Here is a 12,808-nt window from a genome sequence, read left to right on the forward strand (position 1 = left end):
TGTTTGGGAGAAGCGGACACACAGAACTTCTCTCTGCGTAAACTGCTGACGCGGTAACGCCCCCGCCGCAGCGCGGGACTGCGAAGGCCAAGGCTGCCCGCCCAGCCGGCTCAGCCCCAGCCCCAGGCGCGCCCGCGGGCCTTCCGGATCCGGTGAGGTTCTGTCTGAGGAAGGAAACGCAACAAGCAGACTTGGCTCGTGTCCCTTCCCTGGTGGTCGAGCGGGTGATGTCACCGAGGGGACCCTGTCCTCCAGCTCCCCACGTGGCGCCAGCAGACACACCCACAGTGTTTGGAGTCGGAGTGAGGTGCTGGTCTTTAAGGAGAGCAAAGAGCGTGGCCCGTGTTGTTTCTGAAGTTTGGGGGTCTTGTGTGAGGCGTGAGCGGCCAGAGGCCATGCCCCCTACTGTCAGTCGGCTCCTTGGGGGGTCAGCGCGACCCTGTTACATGCAGGGCGTTGTTCTCGACAGCCTGCGCACCTGGGGGAGCGCCCCGGCCTCTCCGCGTGCCCGGGGGACCCCACGTGGGGGGCGAGCCTCGGGGGCCACCCTGCGCGCGGTCCTGACGGGTTTCACTCGTACTGTCTGCCTCCCACCCGAGTCCCCTGAGGGGACACACACCCACAGCCCACCCCCCGCGGGCCAGCGGCCGCCCCCCCTCTCAGCGCCGCGTCTGCTTCCGCAGGGTCCTCCCCACCGTCATCTCAGAGTGCCGCGCTGCCTTCCTCGAGTGCCTGGCCGCTCAGTGCCTCCGGCTACGGTCGCTCCTTCAGCAGCCTCGCGCCCGCGCCCAGCATTGCAGGTACGCGCCCCTCCGGGCCTGCACCGCCTGCGCGCGCCCCCCAGAGCCAGCGGGCCTGGGCACCTGCGCCCCCGGCTGTGTGCGGCCTTGACGAGGCGGTCGGGAAGGGCAGGTGGCTGTAGCGTGCAGCTCGCCTGTCCTCCAAAGGCACCTGCACCCCCACCCCCCGCAGCTGCAGGCCACACCTGCTCAGACTCTGCCGTCACCTTGCCCGTCACGGGCCAGGGAGACGAGCGTGGGGGCCGTGAGGTGCGGCTGCTTCCCGCCACTCGGATGAGCGTGGCGCCTGGATTATTTCTCTATCACCCTACACTTCTGTAAGTCTTCGAAGTGACAAATTCCTCCCAGGCTGACAGGAGAACCGATTATCCTAAACACTTCGGAGGAATTTGTATCTGAAAACTGTAAGGCCAGGCCGTAAAGAGATGTGGGTACACGCACTAACAGAATGTGTATCGAGTTTGTAAGTGGACAGGAAATTTAACGTAGGGAGGATTTATTGTGTACAGACGTCTTCAAGTATATTCCGATGTTCCTTCAAGCCTTGTCATCCAGACGTGTCTAAACCAGCAAAGGAAGCGGTAGGAGTTGTTTCCAGCACTAGTACCTGAGGAAGAAAGCAGCTTTGATACAATGTAGCATCTTTGTCTTCCCTCACTCCTAGTCAGGTTTTTTATTTTAATCTAATCCCAGTGCGGCCCGCAGACGTGTCACCTTAGTTCCCGGCACACAGCGCAGTGATCAGCACACGGTTTACCCTCTTACTACAAAGAGCTCCTGGGTCACGTTCTTCCTTCTAACGTTTGTTCGTTCTCATGTTTACAAAGGGGAGGTATGTGGGCCTTTAAAACTAACGTACTCGGGGCGCCTGGGGGGCTCTGTCGGTTAGGCCTCCGACTTCCTCAGGTCGTGATCTTACATTCATGGGTTTGAGTCCCGCATCGGGCTTTGTGCCGACAGCTCAGAGCGTGGAGCCTGCTTCGCATTCTGTGTCTCCCTCTCTGCCCCTCCCCCTCTCGTGCTCTGTCTCTTTGTATCAAAAATAAATAAAACATTAGAAAAAAAATTTTTTAACTTCCATAATCATTTAGCTGAAGAGAAGGGGCAGAATCAGATCATTTTCTGTGTATTAGGCAGTTTTTATAGCATTTTTGCTTTACTGATCAAGGACACCTTTGCTAAGATTAGCGCTGATTTGAAATCACAGTCAACCCCAGTAGCCAGGGGCGGAGGGGAGCTCCACGCAGAGTCCGTGTCGGCCCCGGTCACGGCCATGCTGCCCAGGGACCACGGCAATGTGACGACCCGGCCGCCGGCACTGTTTGTCCTTGCCGCGCTGACACCCCAGCTGAGCCCTGGGTGCGGGAGAAGCTGGGGCCCGAGTCGTTGCCAGTTTGGTTTTTGCTCCCAAAGAGCCTAAAACACTACCCCGGCTGAGGTCCTAAGATGCCGAAGGCCGGGGGCCGGTGTCCCAGTCTGGGAGCCGCGGGCGGCCGGGGCCGGTGTCCCAGTCTGGGAGCCGCGGGCGGCCGGGGCGCGGCCTGAAGGGTCTGCGGCCAGCTAGGCGTTTGGCCTCCATTCATTTGTTCCCTTATGAGCTTGTCCCAGGAGAGAGTGTTGTTAAGTCAGCCTTCACGTTGAACTCCAAGAACGCCCTTTCCCGGGCAGCAAATTTGGTTGTGGCACATTTTGCCAAGTAAGTGTGAGTCCTGGCGGGGTCTCTCCTGGCCGCGGGCCGACTGTGCTTCCGGGCAGAGATTCGAGCGCCGGCGCGTCCTGGTTCTCGGGTGGGGGTGCTGTACTCGCTGTTCCGTTTTGTGCGGTGCGTCCTGCCAGCGCCAGACAGCCCCCTGGGGGCCCCCCACGCTGCGGGGACCTTCCCGCCGCCTCAGGAGCGTCTGTGCTCCGTGGCTCTGCCTTTCCAGGTAAACTGTCAGACATTAAATCGACGTGGTCCTCTGGCCCTGCCTCCCACACGCAAGCCTCTCTGTCTCACGAACTGTGGAAGGTGCCCAGAAACACTACTGCACCCACGAGGCCGCCTCCAGGGTTAACCAATCCCAAGCCTTCCTCCACCTGGGGAACCAGCCCCCTCGGCTGGAGCAGCGCCTACTCCTCAGGTACGAACCCCTCTCTGAACGTGCAGACGGGGCCGTGGGGGGGCTGCGGAGGCGGAGACAGGAGCTTCTAGAACGTCCGTCCCTTGTCACACCTGCCCCAGGGGGTTTGCAGGGATTGTGGCCTTGGGTTCATCAGACCAAAAAGGATAACGTGGGTTTCGAAAGGTTGAGAAAGGCTCAGAGCGCGCCGTGGCATCCGCCGGGGGCCCGGGCGCCGTGCTGACCTCTCTTCCCCGTCGTGCAGGTTCCGCGTGGAGCACCGACACCTCAGGAAGGACAAGCAGCTGGCTCGTTCTCCGCAACCTCACGCCCCAGGTACGGGCGCCGCCGGGGGGGTCCCCGAGCCGGGGGCCCTCGTGTTCCTGCTGAATCAGTTCTTTGTTAGGCTCAAAGACTATCTTTAAAAGAGTTGCTTGCCTTTGATTATACCCTTCGAGAGTGATTTGTCCTGCGCTCACCTTTCCTGGGGTCAGGGGCCACGAGGCTCTCCTGGCTGGGGGCGGGCCGGGAGGCCAGAACCAAAATGGGCAGGGTCTTGTCTTTCTCCTGATTTACTTAACTTACGAAATAAAACTGAAACATCCAGGGTTGGAAATTACACAGTAAATTACAAGGCATAAAGGTTGAAGTCCTAACGTCCTGTAGGCCAGACTCGTCCCAGTGTTTGGCACCCAGGGTCGCTACGTTTCCTTTGAGGAATGAATGTCGAGGGAGAAGCTCCAGGGAGCTCCTGACCGCCCCCTTTGCTTCCTCAATCAGATCGACGGCTCTACCCTGCGGACGCTGTGTTTGCAGCACGGGCCCCTCGTCACATTCCACCTGAACCTGACTCAAGGCAACGCCGTGGTCCGCTACAGCTCCAAGGAGGAGGCCGCCAAGGCCCAGAAGTCCCTGCACATGTACGCGTCTCCGACGGCCGGGCCCCGGCAGGGTTTGGGGGGCATGGGGGTGTCTGGCAGTGCTGTGGCAGCACCGCGGGCATGGATGCCAACCCCCTGGTTCTGGAGGTGGCACGGTGACCCCAAGGTGCCTGCAGACTCCGTTCCCGCCAAGGCGCCTCTCCTCAGCCTGCAGACGGCTGCCTCGTCCCCATGTCCTCACATAGTCGCCTCTCAGGCTGAGCCTGCGTGTCCCGACGGCCCCTTCTTAGAAGGACCCAGTCGTAGGGGATCAGCCCCCATTTCCATCACCGCTTTAAAGTCCCGTCTCCAAATACAGACACAGCCGAGGTGCTAGGGGTCAGAGCTTCGACGTACAAACGTGGGGGGCCATGCCGTGTGGGTGTCCTGTGGCACGTCTGCCCCTTCCACTGGGGGCTCCTGCGGCCATGCCCCCCACTAGGAAAGCCCCTGCCCCCCCAAGAGAGAGCATGTCGGTGCAGGGACCGAAGACGCTCTCTCCACCAGGTAGCCCCAGACGGGTAGCACAGCCTTGGGACTGTCCCCTCCCCCCAATTACATGACACGGACCTACTCAGTGACATCAGCTGTAGGGCCTAGAAATTAGTCATTTGCATTTTTAGCCCAGAATGTAAATTGACAGATTCTAGGTGATGCCCCGGTTTAGGGGCGCCTTCACGCACCTTCTGAAGCATGTAGTTAACCACAAGATACAGCTGCTGAAAATCTCAAATGAGGAGAACAGTTGGTATTCTGGGGTCGGAAGTAGGAGCAAAACAAGCTGTGGCCCCTCCCCGGGTGACCTGTGATGCCTTCCGCTGCGCTTTTTCCATTAAAGCAGCACAAGGAGCCGGCGGGGGGGCGGGGTTGTTCTGCTCCTGTGACTGCGGTCCTCCGTTCCTGTGGTTGAGGGTTTGGGCGGGTGTCTTGAGCTGCGGTGGACATGTGGCGCTGTGTGTCGAAGATGTGCCCGTGTTGGCTGAGTGCACCGGGCCCGCAGCGGGGTCACGCGGCGCTAGCTCACGCCTCCTCGGCACGCACCTGCCGTTCCCTGTTTGCCGTGAGCACACCTAAGGTCCGCCCCGTCAGCAGCTTTGAAGTACCGAGCGTTGCTGAGTGTAGTGGCCGCGCCGCGTGATAGAGCCTCAGAACTCCCCCGTCTTCGGACTGAAGCGTGTGCCCTTGGACCAGCGGCTCCCCGTTCCCCAGCCCTTGGCAACTACCGTTCTGCTCTCTGCATCCACGAGGGCGGACCTTTCCAGTCCCACGTGGAAGTGAGCTCACACAGGATCTGTCGTTCTCGGCCTTCCTCGCCTAGCATGAGCCCTCAGCACTCGTGGGCAGTGTCGCAAATGGCCGGAGGATCATCCTTCTCGCGGCTGAAGAATACGGGGGGGGGGGGGGGTCCTCTTCATCCTCCCGCCATTGACAGGCGCTCAGGCTCTTCCCGTATCTTGGGTGTGTCGGATAAACCGCAGTAGTCATTTCCTTTAGGCGTGTACCCGGAAGTGAGGGTGCTGGGCCAGCTGACGCCCGCTCTCACCGTCCTTACCGGTGGGGGTCCTCTCTTGTCCCTGTGATGACAGCCACTCGGACTGGTGCAAGGGCACGCCCCGCTGCGTTTTGATTTGCATTTCCCTGATGATGAGTGGTGTGAGTATTTTTGTGAATACTTTCTCCATTCCCTAAGTTGTCTTTTCGTTCTATTGACAGTCCCTTTGCTGTGCAGAAGATTTTCAGTTTGATGCAGTCCTGCTGTTAATTTTTTTCTTTATTGCGTGTGCTTTTTTTTTTTTTTTTTTTTTTTAAAGTTTTACTTAGTTAAGTAATCTCTGTACCTGGACATGGGGCTCAAACTCACCACGTTGAGATCAGGAGCTACACCCTCCGCTGAGTCAGCCAGGTGCCCCGTGTGCTTTTAGTGTCATATCAAAAAGTCATTGCCATGGGAGCGTCTGGGCGGCTCGGTTGGTTGAGCACCAACTCTTGATTTCGGCTCAGGTCATAATCTTAACAGTTTGTGGGATCGAGCCCTGTGTCCGGCTCTGCACTGACAGCACAGAGCCTGCTTCGGATTCTCTCTCTCCCTCTCTCTGCCCCTCTCCCCAGTTTGCACTCTTGCTTTCGCTCATGCTCTCTCTCTCTCTCTCTCTCTCTCTCTGAAATCTAAAAAAAATCATTGCCACGACTGTTGTCAAGGAGCCTTTTCCCTATGTTTTTCCCCAGGAGTTTTACAGTCCCAGACCTTATGTTTCAGTCACTAACCCATTTCAAGTTAATTTTTGTGAGTGGCGTGAGGTAGGCGGCCACTTTTCATTGTTCTGCACGTATTTATCCGGCACGTGTGTTCAAGAGCACCTGTGCCCACTGAGCGCTCTGACGCCCTCGTCAGATACTAATCAGTTGTCTACGTGGGGGTCTATTTCTGGCTCTCCATTCTGTCCCACTGGTCTGTGTGTCTGTCCTTGTTTTGTGGCCAGTACCTACTGATTTGAACCCTGTTTCAAGAGCTTTGTAGTCTGGTTTGGAATCAGTACGTGTGATGCCTCCTGCTTTGTTCTTTCTCAGAATTGCTTTGGCTACTTGGAGTCGTTTGTGGCTCCGCACAAATTCCCGTGACGAATGCCGCTCAAGTTTTCGTGGGCGCTACCTTGATAGTGTTGAATTGTCAGGACTTTGAATAGTATGGATTCTTCTGATTCGTGAACACAGGACATTTGTATTTTCTTCTGTTTCTTTCCTTACATTATTTTAGTTTTCACTGCACAAAACTTGTGCACTTGCTGGCTCAGTCTATTCCTAAGTGTTTTATTGTTTTTGATGCTGCTGTGAATCAGATTTTTTTTCTTTTTGTCTCTTGCAAGTATTTCGTTGTTAGTGTATTCAGATGCCCCTGTTATATATGTTGGTTTTATATCCGACAACTTTACTGAATTCATTGATTACTACCCATCGGTTTTCGGTTGTGTCTTTAGGGTTTTCTCTGCATAAGATCACGTCATCTGCAAAGAATGACAGTTTTATTCCTTCCATTCCGATTCGGACGCCTTCTGTTTCCCGGTCTTGCCTGACAGCCCTGCCGGAGGCCGCGGCCCCGTGGGGACAGAAGCGGCGAGGGTAGCCACCCTCGTTTTGTTCCCGATCGAGAGGAAGTGCTTCCAGCCTCTCCTGACTCAGTGTTAGCTTGTGTTTGTCGTCTGTGGATGGCCTTTACTACGGGACACATGCTCCTTCTGTCCCCTCTTGTGGACGGTCTTTGTCACGAGAGGTCGTTGCGTTTTGTCAGATGCCATTTCTGCATCCGCTGAGACCATCGGATTTTGACCTTTCACTCCGTCGGCGTGCCGTGTCACACAGGTTGATCTGCAGTGTTGGGCCCTCTCTGCGTCTCGGGGACAAATCCTACTGAATTACGATGTACCAGCCCTTTAATGTCCTGTTGGCGTTCAGTTTCCTAGTATTGTCTTGAGGATTCTTACATCTGTGTCATTCAGGAAGACCGTTCTGTTTCTTGTGTCCCATCTGGTTTTGGTATCAGGATACACGAGCCTCATAAAAGATGAGGTTGGGAATGTTCCCTTCTCCTCGGTGTTTTTGGAGGACTTTGAGAAGGACTGGTGTGGAATTCTAGGAAGAATCAGCCAGTGAGACCGTGTGGTCCTCCTGGGCCTTTCCGTCCTGGGAAGTTCTTGGTCACGGATGCTGTCCCCTTACTCATTATTGGTCTGTTCAGATTTTTTGTTTCTTCATGAGGCCGTCTCGGTAGGTTCTCTGTTTCTCAGGGTGTGTCCGCCTCTCCTAGGTTGTCCCCAGTTTGTGGGCACAGAACAGTTCCTAGGATCCCTCCGGAGCCCGTGTGTTTCTGTGGTTTCAGTCGCCACGTCTCCTCTTTCATTTCTGATCTTAATTATTTGACTCTTTTCTGGATTTTTTCTTCATCTGGCCAAAACTCCATCAAATTTTGTATCTTTCAAAAAAGCCAGCTCTAACTTCGTTGCTGTCCTGCCCTTTCAGGTGCGTCCTGGGGAACACTACCATCCTGGCCGAGTTTGCCGGCGAAGAAGAGGTGAATCGTTTCCTAGCCCAAGGCCAGGCGGTGCCACCCACGTCCGGCTGGCAGTCGGGCACCGGGGCCGGCCAGACGCGGCTGGGCGCCTCGGGCGGCTCCCACGGCCTGGTGCGGGGCGACACTGGCCACTGGAGCGCTCCGTGTCTGGCCGGCAAAGGGAGCAGTGACCTGCTGTGGGGCGGGGTCCCCCAGTACTCGAGCAGCCTCTGGGGCCCCCCCAGCAGCGATGACGGCAGGGTGATCGGAAGCCCCACCCCGCTGAACACCCTGCTTCCTGGCGACCTCCTCAGTGGGGAGTCCATCTAGGACCGTGAGGACCCCGTGGGCGCCACCGTCAGCAGCGCTGCGAAGAGAAGGCTGACCCTTTCCAGTCCGGGCGGCGCCGAGGACCGGCTTGGCCCGGAGCAGCCCGGCAGCCCTCGAGTACCTCCGTCCAGTGCTGGGCACGCACGTCCGCCGCGGTCCTTGCGAACTGTCCACGGGGCAGTGCGGGTCGCGCTTGGTCAGTGTCACATGCTAATGACAGGATGTTCCTCATAGCTTTTTATTTTGTGTCGTCTTATGTTCATGTGGTGTGTCGTCGTTTTGATTTTTTACGTGTACAAGCTGCTTGGACTGGTTCTGTCATGAAGGCACTTTTCAGATCGCGGGCTGGAAAGGGTTATTCTGGGGGGGGAGGGGGACGAGAAAGCCTATGTAAAACGAGCCTGTGACGATTATGCACATTACCAGAGGCGCCCGGTAGCCGGGGGGCTGGTGTCCATCGCTGGGCGCAGAGCGCGGGCCCCCGCGGCCGCCTGCGCCCTGCCCTCCGCTCCCACGGGTCCGCCCATGCACATTACCCTTGTTCCATTACTTTGTCATGTCATTTTTTTTATCCCAAAAAATATTTTTTAAAAGTTAAAAAAAAAAAAAAAGACATATCGAACATGCAAATACTTGAATCCAGCAGGCCAAGGAGGAGACGTGAGCCGGCCACGTCGACCCCGCGCTCCCAGGCTGCCGCCAGTGCGCAGAGACAGGCTCCGGGAGACCCTTCCGAGGTCACAGCCTGTGTGCGCGTGCGCACCTCTCCGTGTTCGTGTGTAACGTGTGAGGGCCTCACTGTGGGTTTTCCCTTTTATTCAGTATATGCTTTTTTTTGGCGCATTGGTCAGACGTTTGTTACGATTATTAGCTTCTAACTTTGCACTGAGTGTCCCTGCCCTGCCTTTTGCTAATCCTACATGTTAAAGAGAATTCATAGGACAGGGCCGGTGACAATTCACGTGTAAATGTTTACTCAAGGACTCTGTTACTGCGTTTAAAAATTACAGTGTATATCTCTGGAGAAATAATATGTATACCTACCTTTAGCAGCTTTTTATTGCGGACTAATGCAAGAGAGTTATTACCACAGTATTGCACCGTGTTTCCATTTGGAATATACAGCGAAAGAGAAAACAGCTGGTGCTGGACCGTGGCCATAGATGCCGGTGAGAGCCGCCGGCCCGCAGGGGGCGGGGCCAAGCACTTGGACGTGGGTGGTGACCGCTTTCGGAGGGGCCCGTGCTCAGGGCTCCCACCTGTTTACAGACCCTTTTTTCTCCTTCAGACTTTAAGATAAAAAAAAAATAATAAAAAATTTTAAAAAGGAATTTAAAAAAAAAGAAAAAAGAAAAAAAAAGAGACTTCGTGGTAAAGAAACCTATTTTCCGAATGCAGATCCGCTACTTCAGAGCTCTGGGATTGAAGTGTCGTCGCTTCCCTCCGGCCATCGTTGTGGACTGTCGAGTGTCCCCTCCGTCCAGGGGACGAGACGTCGTGGTCACTGTCTTGCACATGTGGATGCGCGCGCGGGAAAGCCAGGGTTCCCGCGGGGCGGCTCCACGCCATTTCATGTATTTTGTAACCCGACTCCTAGCACTGAAGATGTTATTAAAAAACAAACAAAAAAATAAAAAATAAAGAAAAAAAAGAAAAAGGAAAAAAAACCACAAAGAAGAAAAATACCTAATCTCTAATGTGTAGCAGTTACATATTTACCAAATAACGGACTCAAAAGAAATAGATGTTTGAAGAGTGCTTTATATATTAAAAATTGCTTTATGTTTTAAAAATGATCAATGTTTTGATTGTTTTGCAAGAAAGAAAGACAATGGAGTAACATACCCTCAAGTATGTTTTAAAAAAATATATGAACATTGTGCTCCCTGCCTGCTTGATCAGGAAACTTGTGCATTACATTTTTTTTAATTAGCTTTTTAAGGGTTTTATCAAAACAAAACAAAAAAAAAAGAACAAAAAACGAAAAATTGAAAAATTGAAAAAAAAAAAAGGTCCTGCCGAATCGCAGACCAACAAGAGCTGGTTTTACAGAGGATCATGAACTATGCACAACCTGGGTTCCAGACTCGTTTTCTCAAGTTTAGTCGTGTATTTAGCTAAACAAACCTTCCTCAGAGTAATCGCATCTCATTGCCATTACCTGCGTCCTATATATTTGATGTACACGCACGAGCGTGTGTACGCCAAATATATGTGTGCGCGCGCATGCGCGCCCCGACAGCGGGCCGTGCTGCCGCCTCGCATCGAGTTGTAGAAAAGCGGAGATTTTAAAATTGGGGATGGAAGTAAAGACTCTTTGTTTTTGCTTTTCGTTGGGTTTTTTTTTTTTTGACCTTTTCTTTTGAATTAAAGATGTCTGTAACTCTGAGATTAAAAAACAAGTTTGTGGCTTTTAATGTTTTTTCCTCCTAGAATGTGATCGTTGAACACGCACCGAAAGTTGCTTTCAAAAGTACAACGCTTTGTTGACTCTTAATAAATTGCAATTTTTTTCTTGGCTGTTCAAATAAATGTGTTTTTGTTTTTTTTTTTCAAAGACAGGTACCATCGATTTTCACTTTGTATGTACTGGGGGAGAGCGCGGCCCTGCGGCCTCTCTCTCTCGTGGCCTTGGGGCTGACGCGGGTGAGGATGTGGAGCTCCGAACACCGGCAGTGACGGTAGCAGTGACGGTAACGTTCTCATTTGTACCGTGCCTTTGCAGTTCACCCTGAAACCGCACTCCTGACCGACGAGAGGCTCCCGAGACGCGGCCCCGGCCTGCAGCCCCCTGGCACCTGTGACCAGGTTCTGGCGTCAGAAATACTTGAACAGAAGAGAGTAGTGGAGGCCTATTGTGTTTCCCTGACCATTTTTCATTTATTCTTGTAAAACAACCTTGAAGAAGCCGAGAAAGGTACATTGACAGAGCACTGCGGGAGCAGAGGAGGCGTCTGAGCACTGCCAGGACGCGGTGGCTCTCGGCACAGGATCTCCGGCGGCAACCAAAAGGCAAATGCTTCGGTTACTTTCCCGGGTCTGCTCCAAACACCGTGACCTTAATTTAGTTAATTTAGCTTCTAGCTATCAAGATCATAAAGCTGGTCTTTGGGAGACAAGCCAGCAGTCACTGTGACCGCTTGCTCACAGACTGGCAGGATGAGGGTCTGTCTCCACTCCCCTTCCACGTCAGGAAGAGGCGCCTACGACAGGCCAGAGGGCTCCTGGCTCCGCCTCGCCTGTCAGGAAGGCGCCAAAGGCTCACAGTCGGGAGGAGTGGAAGCCAGAGGCCCGGCGAAGCGCACCCAGCACTCCCAATGAGCAGGTGCGGTGTGTCCGGGGTTTCTGCAACAGAGCAAACTGGCAGCACCTGCTCCCCAGGGGTACAAGGTCAGCACCCCGAAAACATCCAAGGGGTGCACCAGGCTTCATGCTGGAGGTGGGAGGCTGATGGGATTTTGACGGGCTGCGGAAAGCAGGGGACAGGCAGGGGACCCAATGTAAGCCCAGATCTGGAGTGACTGCTCAGAGACCTGGAGCAAGGGGCGGGGGTCCTGGCACTCGTGAAAAGGAGGCTCGGCGTCTGGAATCAAGAAGACAGTAGGTGCGGAGCTGCGCTTTTTCAAACGTGGTCCCGGCGACACCTCGGGGGGATGGCAAGCACGAAAGACAGGGTGCTAGGTGGCCCAGCAGGATGCACAGAGAAGGGCTATTTGGACAGCCGGGGGCCCGAAGAAGAGGCGTCGGGGGAGTGCTGATTCTAGTGACCGGGAGGAGAGCAGACATGCTGAGGCTCCAGCATACATGTGCTCGGTGACCAGAGCGAAGATGGAGGGCGGCCTTTCCAGAAGATTCCTCCCCAGTGCGGCACACTCAGGGCGGAGCGAGGGAAGCCCACATGGGGAGCGAGGTGGAGGCGTAATTAATCCACCAGCTCTGTCCACCGCATCTCGGTGCAGGCGCGGTCTGGCCGGGAACCCGAGTGATCAGCAGGCCCAGCCGGCACCCGTTGGGAGAAACGGAAGCACGTCTCCAAACGCCCCCTACGAGCGGGCTCCAAACTGCCTCGGCAGGCTTGAGGGACCCGCATCAGATGCTACACAACACAGAACAGTGGTCCTCAACTCGGCTGCATTAGAACTCTCTGGAAATTTTGAGCCCCAGTGCCAGGAGACCTCCAAGCAAGCAGAATCCCTGGGGGCAGGCCCCGGGCACCGGAGTTACGGAACCTCCCCCGTTGGTTCTGTTGAGCAGCCAGAGCCGGGCAGCAGTGACCTGGAGGACTCTTGTCATCAGGCCAAAGTCACCATCAACCTCCCGAGCACTGGAAGGGCAGTTTCTTTCTTCCCCCCTCCTCGCCCCCGAACATTTTGTTTTGAGAGATGAACACAAGCGGGAGAGGGGCGGAGAGAGTGGGGCACAGAATCTGAAGCAGGCACCAGGCTCCGAGCTGTCAGCACAGAGCCCGACACGGGGCTCCAACTCACGAACTGCAAGATCATGACCTGAGCTGCGTCAGACACTCAACTGACCGAGCCACTCAGGCACCCGGGGAAGAGCAATTTCTGAGCGCTCAGTTGGCCTCATTTGGCGAAATTATAGATCACCTTTTTT

The 12,808-nt window shown here is 54.9% G+C and overlaps 1 protein-coding gene across 7 annotated transcripts in view; it reads left to right on the plus strand.

Moving 5' to 3' along the window:
* The window catches only part of TNRC6C (trinucleotide repeat containing adaptor 6C), an 80,256-nt gene extending 70,269 nt beyond the window's left edge, over positions 1–9,987 (plus strand). For 4 of the 7 annotated variants that reach the window (XM_029927993.1, XM_029927996.1, XM_029927994.1 and 1 more), the window contains 5 exons: positions 684–800; positions 2,726–2,920; positions 3,165–3,235; positions 3,680–3,819; positions 7,834–9,987. In XM_029927993.1, coding sequence (XP_029783853.1) covers positions 684–800; positions 2,726–2,920; positions 3,165–3,235; positions 3,680–3,819; positions 7,834–8,194 — 884 coding nt within the window. In that variant the 3' untranslated portion in view covers positions 8,195–9,987. The remainder of the gene's footprint in view (positions 1–683; positions 801–2,725; positions 2,921–3,164; positions 3,236–3,679; positions 3,820–7,833) is intronic. The other 3 variants (XM_029927995.1, XM_029927998.1, XR_003904526.1) reach the window with 2 other exon arrangements.
* The last annotated feature ends 2,821 nt before the right edge of the window (positions 9,988–12,808 follow it).

Source organism: Suricata suricatta, chromosome 17, assembly GCF_006229205.1.
Source record: "Suricata suricatta isolate VVHF042 chromosome 17, meerkat_22Aug2017_6uvM2_HiC, whole genome shotgun sequence".
NCBI lineage: Eukaryota > Metazoa > Chordata > Mammalia > Carnivora > Herpestidae > Suricata > Suricata suricatta.